The 26,142-nt window shown below is 45.5% G+C and overlaps 1 protein-coding gene across 1 annotated transcript in view; it reads left to right on the top strand.

Moving 5' to 3' along the window:
- Positions 1 to 26,142, top strand: part of LOC309555398 (microtubule-actin cross-linking factor 1, isoforms 6/7-like) — a 191,160-nt gene that overhangs the window by 146,718 nt on the left and 18,300 nt on the right. The window contains exons 34-36 of the mRNA XM_082257413.1: positions 14,453 to 14,615; positions 18,381 to 18,535; positions 18,666 to 18,740. Coding sequence (XP_082113539.1) covers positions 14,453 to 14,615; positions 18,381 to 18,535; positions 18,666 to 18,740 — 393 coding nt within the window. The remainder of the gene's footprint in view (positions 1 to 14,452; positions 14,616 to 18,380; positions 18,536 to 18,665; positions 18,741 to 26,142) is intronic.

Raw genomic sequence — 26,142 nt, 5'->3', positions numbered from 1 at the left:
ACCCCAGACTGTCCATCAGATTCCCCCTGCTCTCTGGGTACTGACCCTTACCGATCACTGACTGTGTTCAGTCATACCTGAAGCCCTGAACCACCAAAATCCTCAGTACCAGGCCCATGATGTCCTTAATCCAGCCCTGACTGCTATCTGTGTCCCCACTGGGGAGGGGGGTTGAGAATTGTCCATTCTGTTTGTCCAAGTGACCATTTGTCAGGAGAATAGAAAGTGATGGGAAATTCAAACACAGTGTAAATGAGGGTTATTAGGAACAGAATCCAGCCACAGTGGTGTGCTACAAGGCTCTGTACTAGGTCCTGTTCTATTTAATCGTTACAGCAGGGATCCTCAAAATACGGCCCTCCAGCTGTTGCGGAACTACATATCCCATGAGGCATTGTAAAACTCTGACATTCACAGACATGACAAGGCATGATGGGAATTGTAGTTCCTGAACAACTGGGGGGCCGTAGTTTGAAGACCCCTGCTTTACAGTATGTAAGTGATATAACTAAAGGGTTGTTGGGTAAGGTGTCTTTTTGCTGATGACACAATGTGTAATGGGGTTGACATCCCTGGAGGTGTCTGTAACATAGAACATGATTTAACATTACTGGAAGATTGGTCAAAGCCATGGAAACTGCAGTTCTATCATTCTAAATGCATGATAATGCACCTAGGTAAAAATAATTCATTTAGAGAGTATAGTATTGGGGGTACAGTGTTGACCAGCACTGCAGAGAAAAAAAGATTTGGGGGTACGTATAGATGATTGCAAAATGAGCAAACTGTGTGGTGATGCAGTGGGAAAAGCAAAAAGAATTCTAGGATGCATCATTAGAGGGGTCACCAGCAGGGAAAAGGAGGTCCTGATTCCTCTATATAGATCTTTATATCACTAGAGGGATCATCATTAGAAGGAAGGAAGTCCTGATTCTTCTATGCAGATCTTTATATCATTAGAGGGGTCACCAGCAGGAGGAAGGAGGTCCTGATTCCTCTATATTGATTCTTATATCCTATTCATAGGATTCAGATATATTGGGCAGACTAGATGGGCCAAATGGTTCTTATCTGCCGACACATTCTATGTTTCTATGTTTCTATGTTAGAGGGGTCACCAGCAGGAATAAGGAGGTCCTGATTCGTCTATACAGTATATATCTTTATATCACTAGAGGATTCACCAGCAGGAAGAAGGAGGTCCTGATTCCTCTATATAGATCTTTATATCACTAGAGGATTCACCAGCAGGAGGAAGGAGATCCAAATTTCTCTTTATAGATATTTATATCACTAAAGGGGTTTCCAGCAGGAGGAAGGAGGTCCTGATTCCTCTACATAGTAGATCTTTATATCACTAGACTCAGGGGTGTCAAACTCAATTTCATTGTGGACCGCATCAGCATTATGGTTGCCCTCAATGGGCCAGATATATCTGTCGGATTAGATGTCCAGGGCACCCCACGCCCCCTTACACCCTTACATGGGATGTCAAGAACCCCCCACCATCAGAAGTCAAGAGTCACCCACCCTTCTTCCTTACATCACAATGCACCCCCTTACCTTGTGCTGCTGCCAGGAAGAAGATGGGGTGGATCTGGGAAGAAGTGCAGGGTCTGGAGGAGGGCTGGAGTCAGCTTCCAGAGTCTGCTGAATGCTGAGACCAGGGGAGGCATAGGTGCTGTTGCGGCTGCACAGAGAGGTGCAGGATCTGCAGGAGGAGTTCTGTCCTCCTCTCTGCTGCGGACTGCTGAGAAGGAGGAGGGGGTGGGAAAAGATGAGCCTTTCTGCAGCTGCACAGAGGATTGCAAGATCTGGCAAAGGCATTCTGTCCTCTGTGCTGCTGACTACAGAGACAAGGGGGGTGCCGTAGCTACAGGAGAGGTGGGAGGGTCACATGAAATGGCTGGGGGGGCCGCATTCGGCCCGCGGGCCTTGTGTTTGACACCTGTCCACAAAAGGGTTCACAAGCAAGAGGAAGGAGACCCTGATTCCTCTATAAAGATCATTATATCACTAGAAGGGTCACCAGCAAGAAGAAGGAAGTTCTGATTCCTCTATATAGATTTTTATATTACTAGAGGAATCACCAGCAGGAGGAATCATTAGAAGGGTCACCAGCAGGAGGAAGGAGGTCCTGATTCCTCTATAAGGATCTTTATATCACTAGAGGGATCACCAGCAGGAGGAATCACTAGAGGGATCACCAGCAGGAGGAAGGAATTCCTGATTCCCCTATATAGATCTTTAAGCAGCCCATGATAAATGATTTCATTTTTTTATTCAAACAGTGTGTTGAATTAAAAAATACTGACCAGATTCTACCATCCACACATTCTAGGCGGATGGGGGAATCTACCTGCTGAGCTATTGTGTAACAACAGAGAGATTTGCCTTCCATCAGAATACACTGATCAGCCCTGCCGGCTATAGATGGCAGTCCTGATTTGAGTCGCATTTATTTGATAGTTCTGAAGCAGTAAATCATTATATTGGCTTCTGTATAACCACTGTCCCCATACATGGATTGAAATTTGGGCACTCCCTGCGGAACCATATATAAAAGTGTATTTATATAGTCGTTTACTATCAGGAATGTAGAAGAGATATGTTGGTGGGCAATTAATTACATAAACTGACAAGTTAGGATTTTTTTTTTCGTATACATTATGAGTACAAGGGCTGCTCTTGTACTCAAAACTTGACAGTTTATGTAATTAATTGCTCTGTAAAGTGGGTTGACTTCAGCCAGGATAGCACACTTCAGCACAGCACTTGAGATTCACCATTTTCCATCCATGTGTCCCATTGAGTCCATCTGAGGCAAAGAGGAGACTGAGCTAACCTGAGCAATGCCTCTATACACTGCTCAAAAATATTAAAGGAACACTTTGAAAACATATCAGATCTGGAAAAATTCCACGCTGGATATCTATACTGATATGTTAGGATCTATACTAGTATGGACTGGGTAGTGTGTTAGCATCTATACTGATATGGAACTGGTAATGTGTTAGCATCTATACTGGTATGGACTGGGTAATGTGTTGGGATCTATACTGGTATGGACTGGGTAATGTGTTAGCATCTATACTGATATGGACTGGGTAATGTGTTGGGATCTATACTGGTATGGACTGGCTAATGTGTTAGGATCTATACTGGTATGGACTGGGTAATGTGTTAGGATCTATACTGGTAGGGACTGGGTAATGTGTTAGGATATATACTGATATGGACTGGGTAATGTGTTAGGATCTGTACTGGTATGGACTGGGTAATGTGTTGGGATCTATACTGGTATGGACTGGGTAATGTGTTAGGATCTATACTGGTATGGACTGGGTAGTGTATTAGGATCTATACTGGTATGGACTGGGTAATGTGTTAGGATCTATACTGGTATGGACTGGGTAATGTGTTAGGATCTATACTGGTATGGACTGGGTAATGTGTTAGGATCTATACTGGTATGGACTGGGTAATGTGTTAGGATCTATACTGGTATGGACTGGGTAATGTGTTAGGATCTATACTGGTATGGACTGGGTAATGTATTAGGATCTATACTGGTATGGACTGGGTAATGTGTTAGGATCTATACTGGTATGGACAGGGTAATGTGTTAGGAAGGAAAGGATGCCACATTGTTTGATAGAAATTACAATTCTCAACCTACAGGGGGCTGAATTCAAAGACACCCCGAAAATCAAAGTGAGAAAATGATGCAGCAGGCTCCTCCATTTTGCTGAAATTTAATTGCAGCAACTCAGAATGGTCCTCAGTAGTTTGTATAGCCCGCACGTGCTTGTATGCATGCCTGACAACGTCGGGACATGCTCCTAATGAGAGGACGGATGGTGTCCTGGGGTATTTCCTCCCAGATTTGGACCAGGACATCACTGAGCTCCTGAACAGACTGAGGTGCAACCTGGCAGTGTCAGATGGACGGAAACATAATGTCCCAGAGGTGTTGTATTGGATTTAAGTCAGGCGAGCATGGGGGCCATTCAATGGTATAAATTCCTTCATCCTCCAGGAACTGGCTGCATACTCTCGCCACTTGAGGCCCGAGCATTGTCGTGCACCAGGAGGAACCCAAGACCCACTGCACCAGCATAGGGTCTGACAATGGGTCCAAGGATTTTATCCCGATACCTAATGGCAGTCAGGATGCCATTGTCTAGCCTGTAGAGGTCTGTGCGTCCCTCCATGGATATGCATTCCCAGACCATCACTGACCCACCACCAAACCGGTCATGCTGAACGATGTTACAGGCAGCATAACGTTCTCTATAACTTCTTCAGACCCTTTCACATCTGTCACATATGGTCAGGGTAAACCATCAATGGCAGCAATGTAATCATGGAATGCACCCCCTGCTGGATGAATTGCAGTCTGCAGGCCAACTTTGTCAGCAGAGCTGACAGTCTACCTATGTCTAGGATTGGTAAATAAAACAACATAAAGGATCTATGTAACCAGAATATGTGGGGCTTATTGCTGCAAGCCTGATGGGATATTTAGAAAGTGATAATTGTACATTCCTTGTACACCTCTATGCACATACAGTATATAGGAGAGGAAGAAGTTTGTTCAGTCCCAGTTCTCCTTATTGTGAAATATATATCTGAGCACCATAGAAATGTATACAAAAAATGTGATGGGCTCACCAAGCTCTGGCCATAACACAATCTCGCCACCAAACTGGAGCCTTTCCAACTGAATAATGAGCACGTGATGAGTAACCACCTAACCAAAACAGGAAAAGAATTGCCTTTACTGATAATTGACTGTTCCTGTCCTGATCTGTCCATATGAGGACAGCTCAGGTATCTCTCATATTATAGGCCCATTTGCTTTTACTACCAACTCCCCCAGCAGGTGTCACCACAGTGGAAGAGCCTGGAGTCACACAGGTCCCTAACGTCCTCTGTACCAAGCCACAATGGGCTGAAATTGGCACTGCCAGTGCAAGCTTCTTTTAGATGTTTTCATTCTTCGGCTTCCCAACATGCAGGAACAAGTATGCGGGTGGGGAGTTCAAATTCATCAACTGCATAGTTTTTCTGGCCCGTTGCCTCCAATAAATTGGTGAAGTCCAAGGGTCGAAATGGCAGCCAGGGACTACTATGCTCAGAAGGAAGTTGTCCAAAGAAGAACAGGTCTTTATCTGATGACAACAACGTCTATGAGTAGAGGTCCTGCTGTCTGTTGACAGGTCACCTCACCCACCTGTAGCAGGATTCCCAGCCATTTTGCTGGATATGGGTACCCCTGGGTCACCGGGTGCAACAAAAGTACCTTTGTGCATGTTTCTCCAAGTGTGAGCACTGAGACAATGACCAGTGCAGTAACTTTGTTTTTTTTTTGTATTTATTGAGAACTTGGATGGGAGAAGGGAATGAGTGGGATACTCCTTTGGCTCAACTATGCACAACTTGCTGGCGACAACTGAAAATGCTGATTGGCGCTGACTTGACGCTGGCTTAATGCCGGTTAATGCTGGTTAACGCTGACTTGCTGCCTGTTAACTCCAAACTGACTTTGGACTGCTTTCTTGCATAAATAAGTCCTCTTTGAGCTCCCTTAAGCACTTCTTGCTGAGGTAGCTACTTGTATGACTGCTGAACACTTCAGGGCCCACACCGGCACCCCCTTTTACTCACTTATCTTCAGGGCTTAGACACTGGCACCACCTTTCTAAGCCTTCTCTACTGGTTAGCTGGCTCCCGGATCCCTCTGACCTTCTGGAGTGGTCCCCTCTCCTAAGCAGACCCCTGGGCTGTTTCAAGTACTCACGACACTGTTTTTCCCCGAAACTTCTTCCCAGCAGCTCCACTCGGTCCTCAGCACTCTGGATCCCTCTCTGCAGCCCAGCTCAACCTTATTCCTCTAGGCCGACTGTCCAGGACACTTTCCTCACGCTGACAGGAGGAGAGACAGCTGTCGCCCTCCTCCTGGGACTCTGATTCCCGCCAAAGACGCCCTGTCACATGCTCCCCTCAGACTTATATTTCATCCCAGGGTGCATTGCGGCAAACTCCGCCCGCTGAGATAGCCATAAGCCCTGGTGTGCTATTGGCTAGGTTTCCTCCACTGTCCAATAAGAGCCCTCATTGGAAGCAGTGGGGAGACTCCCTAGGCTCAACAGGTCACACCTGGAAACATGTGACAGCCTAATTAAATGATCAGGCCCCCCTGATATGCAGACAGGGCCACACATATTCTCTTTCCTAGCACCTACCTAGGAGGGTGCTACACACCCAAGACATGGCAATGGCTACCTGTAGGAACAATAAGAAAGCAGATGGCCGCACAATCCTTGAGTGTCGGTTCACACTATGGCGATCCAACTTCGGGGGCGACCTGTGAAGTCGCGTGCACCGCGACTTCGGCGCGACTTGCACGCACTTCACATAATGGAAGTCAATGCAAGTCGCTCTGATGTCGCCCCGAAGTAGTACAGGAACTATTTTCTAAGTCAGAGCGACTTGAGTCGCTCCTATTAGAACGGTTCCTGTAGCACAAAATGGACCGCGACTTGTCAGGCTGGCAGGTGTGAACCGGGACTAAGGACATCGATTTATTTTTTGGTGCATATCAAAAGGTGCAATATAAAAACATCACAGCTCAAGGAGCACAGAGGAGATCATATGTTGCTGTGTTTCACTGTGTTATGAGTAAGCACTGTCTAAACATTGCATTGCTCAATATTTTATCTCCTTTTGTGCTTTGTGATGTTTTTATCTTGCACCTTTTGATATACACCGATAATGAAATCTACGTCCTTATGGTGTGAGCAGCCATCTACTTTCTTCTTGTTCCTGCTACAATCAGAAGCGAGCCAGGCAGGCGCATCTGCCTTTGAACGCAATATATGGGCATTGTGCACGCACAACTCAAGCAGTGTTTACTCTTGTGTAACAATTGCTACCTGTGGTCACCAAAAATTTCACAGAACAAGAAATCTCCCAAGCGTTGGACACATGAGCCCACCTAGGGCTCTCTTAGTACTCTGGACATCTCCTTGGCGCACAAAGCCTTCCTTTTTCAGGGTAAAGGGCTGGTCTAGCACTACGAAGGACAATCTTCTTCCAGGCCTCAGGGCACCACCTCATATATAACATATCAGAGCTCAGACTTAGGTGCTTGCTGCCCTCGAACTCATAAACCCAGACCACCCAACGCCAAGATGGCCGCACGGCCAGTTTGGGCTGCATCTGTGGGTATGCCCCGGACAACGTCACGTATGACGAAACCGGTCGGGCAGTACCGGACGAATAGCTACCACGCCCCCTAGATGCTGGCTTTTCCATACACGTGGGATGCCGCGGTTTTATCCTTTTACTCCATTGATGTGATTGGTACAAGTCTGCATATTGTAAGTGCTTTTCCAATAAACCTTTCTATGTTTTATACGGGATTACACTATGTGCCCTTTATTTTCCTCTGTACACACATGGTAATGCTCCTGGAGTTCCAAGGCAAAGAGGTCGCAGTAGATTGCCGACTGCCACACGACTATTTACGTCGGCGGTCAGCCCCTCACAGGCAGAGCGACGTATGGCTACGTCGTTAGCCTGTAAGGGTTTTGGGAGCGAGCGCGCACCGCCGGATGCGCGCTCCCGCTCCGTCACGGACCCCCCCCTGCGCGTGTGTCCGGCGGACCCGATGTCCGCTGGGCACCCGCGATCGTCCGTGACAGCGGGAGAAAGGCAGGCGGCTAATGTAAACAAAGCCGCCTGTCAGTCTCCCCTGTGTAAGAATGGTGATCAAACGGTTCTACTATGTAGGACCGTTGATCACTGTTCTTACAGCTCAAGCCACTGCCAATCACAGTTAGAAACACGCCCCTAGGGACACACTTAACCCCTCCCTCTCAAAAAAAAGTTAACCCCTTCACTGCCAGTATAATTTTTACAGTAACAGTGCATATGTATAGCACTGATTACTGTAGTAATGTCACTGGTAACCCCAAAAGTGTCAGTCAAGGGTCCGATCTGTCCGCCGCAATGTCGCAGTCCCGCAAAAAAAATCGCAGATCGCCGCCATTACGCGTTAAAAAAAAAAAACAACAAAAATGACAAAAATCTTTCCTTTAGTTAGTAAACACAATAACTTTTGCGCAAACCAATCAAAATACGCTTTTTGCGATTTTTTTTTTTACCAAACATATGGTAAAAAAAAAAATTGGCCTAAAATGTTAAAAATTTTTGATTTTTACATTTTTTTTGGGGGGGAATTTCATATAAAAAAATGTGAAAAATATTGTTATTTTTGCAAAATTGACGCTCTTTATTTTGTTTATAGCGCATGATCAAAAAATCGCACAGGTGATCAAATACCACCAAAAGAAAGCTCTGTTTGTGGGAAAAAAAGGACGTCAAATTCGTTTAGGTACAGCGTCGCATGACCGCGCAATTGTCCGTTAAAGTCACACAGTGCCGAATCGCAAAATAGGCCCTGGTCAGGAAGGGGGTAAAATCTTCCGGGGCTTAAGTGGTTAATATTGTTTGGTTTGCACCATATATGATAGTGCTGCACTACTTTGTTTTTTCTTGCATCTATGGATAGCCTAAAGTTTCTTACTTTATCCTCGGTGTAAGGTACACGCATGCTCTTCGCTAGTGTGCTACAATCGATATTATACAGACGGAAGAATATTTTATCCTAATTGCCCGGCACGCAGGTGACAAAATATCGCTGTGAAGGATCAGATAAAAAATATATACACGTAAAAAAACAAGCTGGTCTAAATATGCCACTATCAATGGAGCTTTCATTTTACAAATATATATTCTTTAACAGATTTGCTACAATCTCATTTTTAGGGTCATACCACCCTAAAATTATATGTCAGATAGAGGTGGGGTTTGGTGGAGTAACCAGCCGTGACGGTTTCCCAGCTATAGTCTTGGCTATGTGCCCTCCTGTTGCATTTTCCATCATATAATGAAGAATGTAGCAGGAATCCCTTATAATGGTGGTGATGGCAGATGGACGGAACTGAGAACTGAGCATACCAATTTCACCGCTGAAGTTGCCAAGACACCGAAGAAATAAAATTAAGGTGGCTTAAAGGCCCGTACACACGTAGCGATTGTCGGCCGTAAATATTCGGCCACCGTCCGATCGGCCGATTGTCGGCTTGTTAGTAGTTTAGTAGTTTGAGTCGTAGGCTTGTTGACTGCGACTTTTCGGCCGAACAGAATCTGGCGTGCAGACTTTAAAATTTTTGTTGGCCATCACCAGAATGGCCGATTGTTCGCCAGTCAGTACAGAATTCGGCCGACAAACAGCAGATTAGCAAGACTGGGCATGCTCAGAAAAGAAAAAACACACGGAAAGTAAACCATCACATGACATCACTTCTGCAGTCGGCTGTTGTTGGCCGACAAAATTCGTGTGCAGTCTTTAGCATTTTTCAACCGACAGGACAGCACCGGACAAAAGACGGCCGATCGCTCGGCCGACAATCAGTACGTGTGTACGGGGCTTTACTCTGCAGCATTCACCGATGCTTGGAGGTTACATGAGTGTCTGGTACAGGAGGGATAACATTCCACTGCAGGGAGTGACAGTGGACAATACTGGAATGAGGAGAAGTCATCAGGGAGGCATTTCCGGTACAGACAAAGCTTCTGTATGCGGAGGAAAGTCCCTGAGAGACAAAGGCTTTGTATGCTTCCAAGTGAACCTGTCTCTGAATATTCCAGTACATCAATCGCCCCATCAGTTATCTCCATGAAGAAATTGCATCTTGGTGTAATTTATTCAAAGCTGGACACAAAAATGAATGATATAAATCTACTCTCTGTGCACCAAATGCTTTTGCAACCCAGTTATTACCTTGTAAAAATAGCAGTACAAAAATGAGGTTTGTTCCCCTGGTGGTGGGACTTTTCAGGCACGACGACCTCCGAGATCGCGGTGCGAGCAGCGCGCCGCGACCTCGGAGCGGCCGCCACGGACTTCATAACATTGAAGTCTATGGCGGTCGCCTCCTGGTCGCCCCAAAGAAGCTCCGGACCCTTTTTCTAAGTCGGAGCGACTTGTGTCGCTCCTATTAGAACGGGTCCGCAGCTTCCCTATGGGAGGCGACCTACGGCGACCTGTGAGGCGACCAGGTCGCCTCACAGGTCGCCTTAGTGTGAACGGGGGCTAACAAAGTAAAATATACAAAAATATATTTTATTGAAAACATAATATTTAGATTTAAAAAAGGCAAACAGTATATGTTACATTACACATAATGCAGATGATAATTGTACTATAGCCGAAGAAAACCCAACGCGTTTGTGCAGGCCTATGATAAGGCTTACCTATCTATAGGTACTGTAAATATCTCCTAAACATGTACAGTTTAGGAGATATTTACCTTACATGCAGCCAGTGACGTCACTGGCGCATGCGCTCTGAAGGAACGGCCGCTGGTGCCGTTTCTTCAGAGCCCCGTGCCGTGACTGTCACCGCGGCTCCGGCCAATCAGATGGCCGGATGCCGCGATCCCGGAAGACGGGCGACATATCCAGTAAGGTAAATATCTCCTAAATGGTACATGTTTAGGAGATATTTACAGGTAAGGGAGCGGCACGGCGGGGGCTCGTTCTAAGGTAAGTATTTCATAATGAGCTAGTATGCGTTGCATACTAGCTCATTATGTGTTTCTCTTACAGGTTGCAAGAAAAAAAAAAAAGTTGTATGGGTTTACAACCTCTTTAACTGAAAGTTATACAATGCAACTTGTGTGTAACAGTTGTCCATTAAAACTGGTCAAAGCCAAAGTCCAAGTTGCACCCATCCAAAGTTGTGTCAAAGTTGCATTCCAAAGTCAGCGCAGCTTTGGAGTCATACAAGAGGTGAAAGAGGCTTTAAGAAATTCCAGGGAAATGGCTGAAGTGGACTATATGGCTGACTAATCTGACAGATGTGTGTAAATCATAGCACTGTGTGGGTGGTAGAGATACACTATGTAACAAAAGTATTGGGACGCCTGCCTTTACACACACATGAACTTTAATGGCATCCAAGTCTTAGTCCTTAGGGTTCATTAGTGAGTTGGCCCACCCTTTGCAGCTATAACAGCTTCAGCTCTTCAAGGAAGGCCGTTGTGACAGGAGTCACTTTGGGCATGGGGGTTGTGGACCCCAAATTCCTTTAAATAGGTTGGGAGGCACCGTGTCCAGCCTTGTGTGGCTTTCTTATGTTTAAGTCACCCTGCATCTTTTATGGATGCAGGGTGCCCGGGAGGGTGGTGTACACTGAGAATATGGTTTGGACTACTTCAAATAGGACAGTATATGCATTACCAATATCTCTGGAGATCTGCCTTATTCCTATACACTGAAAGGCACAGGAAGTGCAACTAATAATTTGGGCGTCCAGGAACTATGAGAGACGCCCTGTCTGCTAATCAATATGTATTAGCTGCAGAGAGAGGGGGGGATTGTTTCCAGCAGCCCCTCCTAAAGAATGTCTACTGATTAACTAAGTGCTTTTGTCTAAAATAGGGTCTGAGACTATTGATAAGTATGTTAATGAGCTCACCTGGCTGTCTACTAAGAGGTGTAATTACACAGTCATTGTTCATGTGGTATTCTCAAAGTGTATGTATAAATGCTGTGTTTCTTTCAATAAAGATCAGAAGAGAGTTATTCTCACTTGACCTCAATACGGAGCCTTGTCTCGTACTTGGGGGGGATTATTTGTATGGGTTTCATGTATGGGCGGATTGGAGTGGTCGATAGCTGTCCTGGTGTTCGGAGCGGATTATCCTTAACGACTGTAACCCCTTTCATACTTTGGGGTGTCGTTACAACCGTCCACAAGGTTTAGGAGTGTGTCTATGGGAATGTTTGACCATTCTTCCAGAAGCGCATTTGTGAGGTCAGGCACTGATGTTGGACGAGAAGGCCTGGATCACAGTCTCTGATCTGAATTCATCCCAAAGGTGTTCTATCGGGTTGAGGTCAGGTTCCTCCACCCCAAACTCACTCATCCTTGTCCTTATGGACCTTGCTTTGTGCACTGGTGCGCAGTCATGTTGGAACAGGAAGGGGCCATCCCCAAACTGTTCCCGCAAAGTTGGGAGCATGAAATTGTCCAAAATGCCTTGGTATGCTGACGCCTTAAGAGTTCCCTTCACTGGAACTAAGGGGCCTGCTGGGTCCATTGGACCCAGGCAGAACTTTAAGAGGGGCAGCAAATTGATGCCCAAAATGTTTTCTTCCGGCAATTTTGTGTGTCATCAGTTTGCTGCGCATTACGGCAGCATTTCCCCATCTATTTTAGCCGCCCCTGGTGCAAACTGATGAGCATGAGGAGGCTGAGCTTCTCCTCCGGGGAACGTCCCTCTCGTGATCGTGGTGTGTGCAATGACGTCAGACATCGGCGCACTCCATCATACGCAGGGCAGGCTGGATCTTCTAGGGCAGTGGCCGTGGCAGACGCAGGAGTGACAGGGCTGAGGACAGATAGTGGGTGTTTGGTGGACCAGTCCAGTGGTGAGTTATGGAAGAATATAATAGTATATATAATATTTTCTAAATTTTATATAAAATAATGGATGTGGGGGCCTTTTGATGGGCGTGTTTTTTTTTTTGTGGGGGGGGGGGGAGAGGGGCAGCATTTCATACTTGGACCCTGGCAGCACAATGTCTTGGGCCAGCCCTGACCCCATCGGTGTGGGAAAGTGACTGTGTGCAGCTTTTTAACCACTTTAGGACCGGAGGATTTTCCTGCTTTACGTCCAGGCCACTTTTTGCGATTCGGCACTGTGCGACTTTAACTGACAATTGCGCGGTCATGCAACGCCGTACCCAAACGAAATTTACGTCCTTTTTTTCCCACAAACAGAGCTTTCTTTTGGTGGTATTTGATCACCTGTGCGATTTTTATTTTTTGCGATATTAATTAAAAAACGTGACAATTTTGAAAAAATAACAATATTTTTCTACTTTGACAGTTAAAAAATATCCAATATTTTCAATTTTTGTCATATATTTAGGCCAAAATGTATTTAGCTACATGTCAATGAGCGTATTTTTAACCGCTTTAAGACTGGAAGATTTTACCCCATTCCTGACCAGGCCATATTTTGCGATTCGGCACTGCGTTATTTTAACGGACAATTGCGCGGCCGAGTGACACTGTACCCAAATTAAATTTATGTCCTTTTTTACCCACAAATAGAGCTTTCTTTTGGTGGTATTTGATCACCTGTGCGATTTTTACTTTTTGCGCTATAAACAAAAAAAGAGCGACAATTTTGAAAAAATAACAATATTTTTCAAATTTTTTATATGAAATTCCCCCCAAAAAAATGTAAAAATCAAAATTTTTTAACATTTTAGGCCAATTTGTTTTCTGCTACATATTTTTGGTAAAAAAAAATCGCAATAAGCGTATTTTGATTGGTTTGCGCAAAAGTTATCACAGCTACTAACTACAGGAAATTTATGTCATTTTTATTGTTTTTTTTTTAACAAGTAATGGCGGCGATCTGCGATTTTTTTTTTTTCCGGGACTGCGACATTGCGGCGGACAGATCGGACCCCTAACTGACATTTTTGACACTTTTGGGGGTACCAGTGACATTACTACAGTAATCAGTGCTATAAATATGCACTGTTACTGTAAAAATGACACTGGCAGGGAAGGGGTTAACTTTTATTGGTGATCAAGGGGTTAATGTATGCCTGTGTGTGGGGGGAGGGGACTGTGTGACACAGGGACAGATCGCAGGTTCAGCTATGCTGAATCCTGTAATCTGTCCCTGCCTGTCACATAGGAGATCCGCCCGCTCTGTTTACACAAGCGGGCGGATCTCCTCACTCGATCCCCGACGATCGGGGAAGAGCGGCGGTGATCACGCCTCTCCTCCCCTGGCCCGACTCCCGCTGTGACTGAATACAGCGGGAGCGGGCCTCCGGCGGCGCGCGCGCGCCGCCCACAAGGGGAAGAGTCCAGCGACGTAGACCTACGTCGCTGGACGATAACGAACCACTTTGCCGCAGTACGCTCTATGTGAGCGGTCGGCTAGTGGTTAACCCTGGAAGAAGTACAGGTCACCATCAGCATTGAGATCCTGTGGGACATTCAGCAATTGTACAGTGCAGCCAGAAATCGAGGAGTCCTCAAGTTATCCAGTTCCACAGTTTTTGGGGTGTCCCATGCTCCCTCACCCTATCTCAATATCTCCCTATCACTTACTCAGGCGTGTATTGTCTTGGTATGAAGGCAATGCTGGACAAAGCATATACAGTAGTTCCTAATGAAGGCAGTAGGAAAGAGAGGGATACACAGTAGAATACTTTGTTATCGAGGTGTAAAAGAATTGTAACATTTCTAAGTGGGAATAGTAATGGAAAATGCTTCCTTACATTCTTCTTGTATCTGTACCCTGCGGTTACTCATTCCTTCTGCTCTCCATTCTCTCTTCTCCTCCAGCTGCAGGAATTTGCGCATTTTGACTTTGCGGTATGGCGGAAGAGATACATGCAGTGGATCGGCCAGATGAAATCGCGAATTCTGGACATCTTCCGAGGAATAGACAGAGACCAGGATGGACGCATCAGCCAACGGGAGTTCATGGACAGCGTGCTTTCCTCTCGTGAGTGACCTCTCTTGTCGGATATGCTTTAACGCCGGCTCCATCCGGTCATGGTAGTGAGCTTTTACAACCAAACTAGTAACTGCACTTGTGCAATATAAACAAAAAATTGTGCATTCATTTATATGCCAAAAGAAAGGAACCGCATAGTGTGCAAAATGCTATTTATTTATTAAAACCAATAAAATTGCACTTACAAGTAAGAATTATAAACACCGCCATGTAAAATGCCAAATTGCATACAAAGCTTTGCACTTCAGGTTTGCTTCCCGTATACGTGATTACGTCACAATAGGCTCCTCCCTGCATGTTTTGTCACAGATGACGTCTTACGGGGCACTTGTAAGTGCAGTTTTATTGGTTTTATTAATTACATAGCAGTTTTCACACTATGTGAAGCCTTTCAACAAGCTGTAGTGTTCGGCTGCTTCACCGTGCCACAGAAGTGAAGATAGATAATGTGTTCCTGCTTGAATTACTCTTCAGGGTTCTAAATTGGCACCCCCTTTCTCACTTTCTGTGTGTGCTGACACCTGTCCACTGACTCTCACTGGAGCGGTCCCCTTCCTGTGCAGACCCCCGGCAAGCTTCTCGGTACTCACAGACACTGTTTTTCCCAAGGTTGCTCTGCCTCCAACTCCACTAGTCAGCTCTTCTGGACCTCCTGGCTCAGCTCCACACTCCTGCCTCAAATGGCCGACTGCCTGTGACCACCATCCACAGCAGTAGAAGGAGAGACAAATGTCACCCTCCTTCTGGGACCTGGCTTCCCACCCAAAGACACCCTGTCACATGTGTCCTTGGCTTTTATACCATATCCCAGGATGCACCACTGTTTGTGCCAACCCACTGGGATAGCTACAAAAGACTGTGTGTCACTGGCTGGGTTTCCTCCACTGTCCAACAGCCCCCCCTATTGGATACAGTGGGGACACATCCTCAGCCCAGATGAATCACACCCTGGACACATGCAACAGGCCTAACTAATAATCAGGCTCCCCTGATAAGCAGATGGAGACACTAGGCTTTACCTACCTAGCGCCTACCTAGGGGGGTGCTACACATACAATTTTTTCTTTGTTTAAAAATACTTTATTTGGACTTCTGCATATATACTGTATATATTTTTTGTGCAGGTGCTGTTTTAGGTTATAAGTTGTGTGCAAGTGCGACTGTCTGCCTACTGCACAAACTCGACACAGCTTCGCTGCTGAACAGGTGCAGCCTGTCTGCACCACAGTGGAACACACTGGGGACATGTGGGTGCCATTTTGGAATCCAGTCCTTATGCAATAGGACACTAACCGAGCAGTGAGGTGTACTGAACAGCTCCTAACAGCACAGGCCACAGTAAGAGTCGGTTCACACTATGGCCACGCGACTTCGGGGCGACTTGAACAAGTCGCCGTGCACCGCGACTTCGGCGCAACTTGCACGCACTTCACCTAATGGAAGTCAATGCAAGTCACTCCGACTTCGGACAAAAGTAGTGCAGGAACCTTTTTCTAAGTTGGAGCGACTTGAGTCGCTCCTATTAGAACGGTTCCCATAGCACGGAATGGAGAACGACTTGTCAGGCGACCAAGTCGCCCGACAAGTCGGAGTAGTGTGAACCGGCACTAAAACTGGGGACCCAGGTAGTGTTTAGATGTGAGCAGGGCTGCTGATAGAAATGATGGGGCCCCGTACATCCTACCTGATAGGGCCCTGATTCCTCAAAAAATATTGAATTACATTTTTGCTAAAATGCAATGGCAATGATGCTAAGCTTTGCAGCCATGGCAGATGGCCCATTCAACTGAATAGTGGCGCAGAGGCAATATCTGAACCCCCATAGTGTTCATTCAGGGTGGTGTGTCCATTTAGGGTGGTGAGCCCCCCCCACCCGCTCTCCATCCTGAAATAACCCAATAACCCGCCTGTGTGCCTTCAGCAGCTTCTGGCAGGAGAGGAGAGGAGGGAAAGCCGCAGCATTCCAGGGGAAAGGGGCACACAGGGGGTCCCAGACAGCAGGGGGGGGGAAGAGGGCACAGATACTAGAACCGATCCCCCTGCAGTGCAGCCGGAGGAAGAAAAGAAAAGCAGAAGCCGGCAGCACTGAACATGAGTCACAAGTGTCAGCAATAAGGCAGTACTACTGGCCCTCCTGCTCGGCAGGAGCCTGGGCCCCCCTTTTTAACTGATGAGGCCTGGGCCCAGTACAGGATGGCTGGCTGTACTGCCTTATCAGTGGACCTGATTGTGAGTATTTGCCCTGCCCTCCTTGTAGGCATTGCAAATCTGGTGCCAGGGAAATCAGGACCAGGAGAACTAAACTCCCTTATGTCAGAAGACAGTCTTCCTTTCCAAATTCATTTATGGGGCAGCAAACTAGCTCCATTTTCCCGCTAACTCTTTCAGGGGCTCCGTCCTTAGCGACCTTTGTGTCCAAAGAGTTGCCTTTTCCACTGTGAAGGAACAGCTGGTGGATATCCGCAAAGATTTGCAGAGAGATGGTCGTAAGAGGTCTAGATCTCCATCCCCATAAGATCTTTGATTTTTCCCTTACCACCTTTTATAGGGTCGGATGAGAAGGAAGTGTAGGTGGTAGTGTCTAAGGAACTGGATGTAAACAGTTGGAACAATGACATCACAATGATACTAAACTAAGCATGCCAATATCTTCTGGGCAGGATGTGGAAACCTTACAAGCGGACCTGAACAAAATAACGGGTGGGCAACTACATGGCAGATGAGGTTTAATGTTGAAAAATGTAAAGTAATGCACTTGGGGGCCAGAAACCAGAAAGCAAGCTACTCACTGGGGGGGAAACCTCTGGGGGAGTCTAGGATGGAAAAGGACCTGGGGGTACTGGTAGACAACAGGCTTGGCAGTGGCATGCAATGCCAAGCCGCTGCAAGCAAAGCCAACAGAATACTGGGATGTATAAAAAAAAGCGGATTCACTCCAGAAATAAAGAGATTATTCTCCCACTCTACAAGACTCTGGTCCGGCCACATCTGGAGTATGCTGTCCAGTTCTGGTCCTCAGGAAGGATGTCCTGGAACTGGAGAAAGTCCAGAGAAGGGCAACAAAAATAATTAGGGGAATGGAGGGCATCGGCGATGAGGAAAGACTACAAACTCTGAACTTATTCTCTCTGGAGAAGAGACGATTGAGAGGGGATATGATATCAATGTACAAATACTGTACTGGCGACCCTCGCATTAAGGGAACAAACTATTCAGAGAAAGGGAATACAATAAGACACGTGGCCACTCACTAAAACTAGAGGAAAGGCGGTTTAACCTTAAAATACGCAGGGGGTTCTTCACTGTAAGAGCAGTAAGGATGTGGAATTCTCTTCCGCAAACAGTCGTATCAGCAGGGAGCATTGATAGTTTCAAAAAACTATTAGATGGGCACCTTAAAGACCACAACATACAGGGGTATACAATGTACAACATAGAGGGGTATACAATGTACAATGTACAACATAGAGGGGTATACAATGTACAACATAGAGGGGTATACAATGTACAACATAGAGGGGTATACAATGTACAACATAGAGGGGTATACAATGTACAACATACAGGGGTATACAATGTACAACATACAGGGGTATATAATGTACAACATACAGGGGTATATAATGTATGGTTAACAGCAAACACACACACATCATAGGTTGAACTGGATGGACTGATGTCTTTTTTCAACCTCACAAACTATGTAACTATGTAACTATGTAACAATGTTAATAATACATTTTCTACCCCCAGGATTCCCCACCAACTCTCTGGAAATGACTGCTGTGGCAAACATCTTCGATATAAACGGAGATGGATTCATTGACTACTATGAGTTTGTAAGTGCGCTGCACCCCAGCAGAGACCCCCTGCGGAAGACCGCTGATGCCGACCGCATTCAGGACGAGGTAAGCATTGAGCTTCATCTTCCTTAGTAGATGCACGCTTATCACCCCAATATTCACTAAGTAATTCATTTTAGATTTAAAGAATTTATTGCTCGTAAAATGCAGAGACAGCTCCATGTGTGTTCTACAGGTGAACCGCCAGGTGGCTCAGTGTAACTGTGCCAAGCGCTTTCAGGTGGAGCAGATCAGCGCCAACCGCTATCGAGTAAGTATCATTCGCTTTCTTTACAACTTTTACAATGGTGCCCTATGACTCCATAGAGTGGCCTTGGGCCTTATGTTTCATGTAACGCTTCTGACTAAATAAGCATTGCATGTTGCTGTATAGTAGAAGAAATCTGCCCATCATTCTCAGATCAGTTATAATCTATTGCACTAACATACTTTAGCTTCTTTCTCTATAGTAGAAAATAAAAATCCAGCAGGGATGGTGGGAGCCCCTCATAATAGGCACAGAAAGTGTGCAGACCTGGGAACTCAGCCCAGGATTGGTGGGATCCCCTCATAATGGGCACAGCAGGTGTACAGACCCAGGAACTCAGCAAAGGGATGGTGGAAACCCCTCATAATGGGCACAACAGGTGTACAGACCCGGGAACTCAGCAAAGGGATGGTGGGAACCCCTCATAATGGGCACAGAAAGTGTACAGACCTGGGAACTCAGCCCAGGATAGGTGGGATCCCCTCATAATGGGCGCAGCAGGTATACAGACCCGGGAACTCAGCACAGGGATGGCGGGAACCCCTCATAATGGACACAGCACGTGTACATACCCGGTAACCCAGCACAGGGATGGAGGGAACCCCTCATAATGGGCACAGCAGGTGTACAGACCTGGGAACTCAGCACAGGGATGGTGAGAACCCCTCATAATGGGCACAGCGGGTGTACAGACCTGGAAACTCAGCACAGGGATGGTGGGAACCCCTCATAATGGGCACAGCGGGTGTACAGACCTGGAAACTCAGCACAGGGATGGTGGGAGTCTTCATAATGGGCACAGCAGGTGTACAGACCCGGGAACTCAGCACAGACATCTGACCAGGAGAATCCTAGAGATATTGGATTTGACATTCCACCTTGCATCAAACACTATAAAAATGGAGTAAAGCACTTTTAGAATTGTATTTATAAAAATTTGCATAGCAAATTTGTCTTGTGAAAGTGCATGTAGGAGTTTCCGATACTTCATAGAGCCATCTAGTGGCCAAAAGAGGTATTTTCAGTTTTAAATCAATTAATAACATTCAAACAGCACAGGAAGTAGCTTAATAGCCTTTGTTTATTTTTTTTCCCCCTATTCACACTAAGTGAATGTACATCCACTTTTACTGGGTGAATTGATATACAGATTTTTGTTTATAATTAAATCTCTTAAAGTGTATGTATAGCCAACCCATTTTTTTTATTAGGATGGCTTAGGGAATGGACAGAACTCCTTTTAAAGTATTTTTTGCTGTGTGTCCCTGTGTAGGGGAGATTTCACTTCATGTCCTGTCCCAGAGACATTACAGGAAGTGGGAGGAGATCTCTCCAAAGTGAGGGGGAAATCCTTCTTAGAGAGTAGTCACCTGAACTCCCCAACACATTTTGTTGAATTTCCCATGACTATGAAAGTGGTCACCAGAACAAATAGAGATGAATCTCTCCAGCAGGGATAAAGGCAGCAGCAAGAACCTGACAGAGGGTCTAAATAATAAATAAATAATAATAAAAAAGTAATAAATAATAATAAAAAATACTAAATAAAAAATTAATAATAAATAAAAAAAAAAAGTTTTTCCTATGTACATACATTTTAAGAATGGAGTGGTGGTTATAGATCATTGGCTCTCACCCTCCTCTCTTTCTTACTGTCTTCTCTGATTTTCATTCTTCTCTCTCCTCCATGTTACCCGTCATCACCCCAGACCGTCATCCCTCCGCACACTTTTCCTGCATCCCATGTACATGCCCTTCCATTCCGCCTGCTAGGATGGAGCTTTTCCCACTCCCGGAGCCCATATAGACCTCGCTCTCCCCGGTGTCACACGTTATGATGTTCCCTTTGTCTGTGTATCCCGATGTCTGCCTTCTGTCCACTGGAAGGGAACTACGCTCTACTTTTAGTCATTCACATTCTGAGTTATTGTCGTGACTTTTACTTCAAAGTGATTTTTTTTTAATGTGAAATCTTTACTTGCTTGCTGTTTCATATTTTAGTTTCTTAGAATAAATCAGGCACACGCTGCATGCATTGTCATCAGACAATTTGAGACTTATACTAAGGGGAGGAATAGGAAGTCACAGACACAGAGCTACACTACTAGGCAGGAAGCCGAGTCTGCACATGTAATGAAGTAATAGGAGTTCCTATTATAATAATCCTGCTCTGATTTACCTGTATAATACGCTGCTTGTTCCCAGTGTGCTGCCTGCTTCATGCCCCCCTATACCCTTTCTTACCCCTTCCATCTCTGCTTCCACCTGTAATGGGGATCTCCATGTGTCTACAACTGTGCATGATAGGGATCCTCCTTTGTTCATATTCTGATATGTCTACATGCACCCACAATATATCTATATCCCTATATTCCATCCTCAGTGTGGAGATAACCCTGCGTATATATCCCCCATAGAAGAGATCACCCTATGTCTATATCCCCCCCTTAGAAGAGATTGCCCTGCATCTATATCCCCCATAGTAAGGACCTTCCTGTAGCCATATCCCCCCATTGTGGAGATCACCTTATGTATATGTGACGTGAGTCACTTTGGTTGGGGGGCTTGTGGAACCCCGATTACTTTAGGGAGGTTGGGAGACTCCTTGTCCAGCATCCTCTGTGCCTCTTATGTGAAAGTCACCCTGTGTCTATAAGGGGCACAGGGTGACCAAAAACCCCAGTCAGGCCAGCTCTGCACTAATCACACTCTTGCTAGTGGGGGTGGGGGTTTGTTGTTGTTGAATACCTGCATTCCATTGTTATTATGGGATGGGTATGTTGAGTGGATTGACTAAGGGAGAGGGGTTGTCCCTGAAGTGTTCATCTCCATGTGCTTTGTGTTTGAATACTGTAACAGGAAGTCAGCTAAATCTGGGAATGTAGTCACAGGAAGGAGATACATTTCTACCTGATTTAGAAAGTCCATTAATTAATTTAGGGTGTTGGCTACAGAGCTAGCCAGCAGGAAGTTGAAAGGCCTTCACCTGTTCAGAATGAGGGAGTTAAGGCTCTATAATTTGTTCAGAGAAATTCCTATTGTTTGCTGCCTCCAGAAGCTGCATCCTGAAGCCATGTGGGCTGGGAGCAGGAGGACAGTCAGCGTGTGCCTCCCGACAGGATGTGTGGGCCTGGGAGAAGACCCCCCGGAGTGATGTGTGCCCGGGACGGTAACCAAGGGTGAATACGTCTCAAAGGTGAGAAGACGAACTGTTGATGTGAAAGAAACAAAGGACTGTGTTGCCCTGTGAAGCTATTATAAAAGGACTATTGAGTGTCCGCTGGAGGACAAGGAAGTCTGCCCGACGGTAGGTTGGAGACAGACACTTAGGCAGGTTCCAGTTGTGAGAAGGTAGCCGCCCACAGAGGCAAGGATTTATTTTCTGTTTTATTTTATTTTGGATGTTTTGCTGCATACAGCCTGGTGAAGAAAACACCATTTAATAAACCACACTGTTTGTTTGCAAGCACTTGTCGGCTACCTCTCTGGGAAAACGCACCCCCCAAGGGGTCATCCACACCCGCCACCGAGCTAATCCCTCACATATGGTGGAGGTATGCAGTGGGCATAAGCAGAGATCCCTGCAATGGAGTGCATATGTTTGATGAACTTTGTCTGGTGCATGAGATTGCACAATCTATGTGTGCAGGAGAGAAGATCCTGACAGAAAAAAAAAAAAAAGTGTTTTAAAGAGACAGCGGTCTCAAAATTATTTGATGAACTTTGTTGTGTCTGGTGCAAGTGACTGCACAAACTGTGTGTGCAGGAAAAGAGATCCTGCAAGAGAGAGAAAAACTACATGTGTTGAAGAGACAGTGGTCTGAAAATTGTTTGCTGGACTGTGAAAAATTTGTTTGTGGAGTTATTGAAGATGGGGCGGTCCAAACGCCTGAAAAATGCAAAGATAGATGAAATGAGAGACCGGATTCTATGGATGGAGGGGATGTTGCCGTCTGAACCAGCCCCATCCATGCCTAAAGAGAGTCTACTAAAGAGGAAGGTTGTTGTCCCTAGCAACACTGATGAAACTGCTATGGAGACGCAGTGTGCTCAGATGAAAAGTAAGCTCAAAATGGAGGAGATGTTGAAACAACTGATTATATCAAATACAGCTCAACAGCAAGCAAATGCAGCTCAACAGCAGGCAAATGCGGATTTTCAGCGGAGCTTTGCAGCTCAACAAAAGGCTCATCAAGAGAGCATGGCAGGCTGGAAACAGAGACGCCAGCAGCCAATGGAGGCCATCGGTTTGGAAGAAACCGAGTATGTGTGCAGGGCTGAGTTGGATGCCTTGCAACGGAAAATGGAAGAAAAGGAACAAGCCTTGGAATTGCTTAAAATGGAGCATAGAAACTTGCAGGAAACGAATGAACTACTCAAGTCTCATGTGTCACAGTGGGAAGAATCCACTGCTCTTCTTTTGGTCGAGTTGCAAAAACGCAGAGAGACTATAATGGAGAAAGATACCATCCTCATGGAAAAGGAAAGTGAAATTCAGACTTTGCAGAAGCAAAGTATGGCTGATATGTTGGAGTTGCGTAATCAGCTGGAAAAAAGTCTTCAGTCTTTGGGAGCTACAAAAATAGACCTGCAGGAGTCGCAGGAACAGAATGTTGCTCTGAAAGCGACATTGTCTCTCAGCGACAAAGAGAAAAGTGAAAGAGAGGCTAAATTACTGAGTACTGTGTATGAGCTCACTACTTTGAGCAATGTGGTAGATGAATGGCGTGCGGACTGTGAAAGTTGGAAAGGGGAAGCCCAACGTGTCCAGCAGCAGTTAAAGGAGAAAGAAGCCTGTGTGGCAGAATTACATTCTTATTCCCAGATGCTAGCCAGTGAGGTGAAAGCTCTTATGCAGGGAAAAGGAGAGTCTGAACACAAGAGAAAAAAAGTAGAGGCACAGCTTCTGGAATCGCAAGTCAAGGTGTCAGAAGGTGACCGATTGTGTGCTAAGCTGTCAGAGAAGGCAAACCGACTGCAGGTTGAGTTGGACAATGTTACAAATCAGCTTTCTCAAGCAGACAGAAAATCTAGAGAAATTGCGGAAGATTTTTCTATCTTGGAATCGCAGCTGCAAGACACGCAGGAACTCTTACAGGAAGAGAGGTGTCAAAGGCTGAGTTTTAGCACAAAGCTCAAACAAATGGAAGATGAGAAAAATGGCTTCCTGGAACAATTAAAAGAGGAGACGGAAGCAAAGAATAACCTATCAGAGCAAGTCGCAACATTGCAAGCTCAGATAGCGGATATGAAAAAACGCATGGAAGAAAGCGTTGGTTCATTACAGTGTGTTGAAGATGTGAAAAAGAAGTTTGATCAGATGCTTGGTGAAGAGAAGACTGTGTCTGCAAAATATGCAGAAGAACGCGCACGTGCAGAAACGGAGGTGCGTGATAACGAGAGCAAAGCCCTGTTCTTGGCTCGCTCTTTGGAGGAAGCTCTAGAGTGTAAGGCTGAACTAGAAAGTGTTAAACAGCTGCGTACAGAAATGGAAGAATTGGTCAGCTCCAAGGATGATGTTGTGAAAAGCGTTCAGGAGCTAGAAAAGTCTAAGCGAGCCTTAGAACAACAAGTAGAAGAGATGAAGATTCCGTTGCAGGAACTGGAAGAGGAATTCCAGGCAACAGAGGATCTGTCCCAAAGAGGGGATAGTGTGCCTGATGCAGTTTTTAAAAGGATCAGTGTTTTGGGGTCTGTCCTGAGTGAGCCTCAGAAATGTGACGACATGTGGCTTGAATCACCCCTTTGGAATAAACCGTTCCTTCAAAAACTTCAAGCATTGGAAAATGTATCATTAGAACTTCAGCAAACAAAGGAGCTGAGTAAGAAATGTGGTGATTTCTCAGTTCAGGCTGAAAACCTAGTGGAGAAAACTAAGGCTGTTGGTGAAAACGTGAAGCAAATGAATAAGTGCCTTTCAGGGAGTGTTTCCAAAATGGAACTGGTGAAAGACGGGTGGCAGAAGTTTGATCGTGATCTTGAGATGCATTCCATGTGGAATTCAGATAGAGAAAAAGAACTAGGTGACCTTGAGCGGTCAAATAGTTCAGCAGAAAGTGCATTGAAGAAACCTGTAAAAGAATGTGTTGCAGTTCCATGCTTCTTCACTGATGCAGAGAGGAGGTCTATAATGGATACCACCCAGATCGCTGGGTTCAACTGTGTTGTTGCCTTTGACCCCTATGTTGGTGGAAGGAAAGTTGATGATGTTCTGGTTGGCTACTTCTGTGAAGAGTTTGGCAAGAAATATAAACTGAATATCAAATCAAGTAGTAGGCCTTTACTGCGACTCGCTCAGGAGGGCGAAAAGTTTAAGAAGTTGATGAGTGCAAATGCTTCAGATCTGCCTATGAATATGAAATGTTTGAATGATATTGATATCTCTGGGAAAAGGAACAGGGGTCACTTTGAAGAAATGTGTGACAGCCTGTTGTCTCAATTGGAAAATCCTCTGCACAGCATCTTAGAGCAAGCAAAGCTCAAGAAGGAAGATCATTCCCTTTTACAACAAAAAGTCAATGATTGTGTACAGCTGTATGGAGAGGCAACTCAAGTCACAGAGGGATGTCAAGAGTCCCTACTTGGAACAAAGCTTAGTGAAGCAAAGGTTCTCAAAGTTTTGTGGAAAACATTTATGGATTGCAGAGAGAGGCGTCTTAAGAATGTTCAAATCTGTAAAGAAAAGCGCACGCAACCTCGGGCAATAACGCTTTAATAAAGGACAATAACACAGTACATTGGAATTGCACTCACACTTTTCCTTTAAGACAATCGCTTTACAGCATTCCAACAGGAGCTACTCGCTCCTCCCGTCCCTCCAGATGGTGACTCTGCGGTCTCCTCATCCGCGGCTGCCACCGCTGTATCCCCGCTCTCCTTCACTTCCTGTGTTGCCTGGTCACCGGATGCCGGTTCTAGTGCGCCTGCACACTATACCAACGTGATCTACGGCGCCTCAGGAGAGCCTCAGCCAAAGCCGGAGCCACAAGTTGTACGGAGCTGCGAGGTGGGGGATTCAAGACACGGGTGCACTGCCTCTGCTGTTACTACGGACAACGCGTTTCGGAGGCTGAGCCTCCTTCCTCAGGTCCCACCTTGCTTCCTGCTAACGCCCTTCCCTATATACCCGGGATACCATCGGCCCTAATTATATAGTTGTGTATTCTTAAAGGGGCCAGTAACCGATAATCCTTATCCACCTTGGCTGGGACGGGAGAAGCAAGGGGCTATCCACTTTTAAAAAACATATATTAAAATTACAGTTTAAGATACAATTTAAAATACAATTTAAAACAGTACAATACCAGCGCAGATATTAACCAGAGCTATTATAGATACATGTTTGGATTATTTTATTGTATTTTAATGAGACTAGTATCCCCTTTTTTTTTTTTTTTTTTTTTTT

The sequence above is a fragment of the Pelophylax lessonae genome, assembly GCF_965119305.1.
Source record: "Pelophylax lessonae genome assembly, chromosome: 5".
In the NCBI taxonomy this organism is placed as follows: domain Eukaryota; kingdom Metazoa; phylum Chordata; class Amphibia; order Anura; family Ranidae; genus Pelophylax; species Pelophylax lessonae.
Note: the sequence above shows the minus strand (reverse complement) of the source record. Positions and strands in the feature narration are given on the sequence as shown.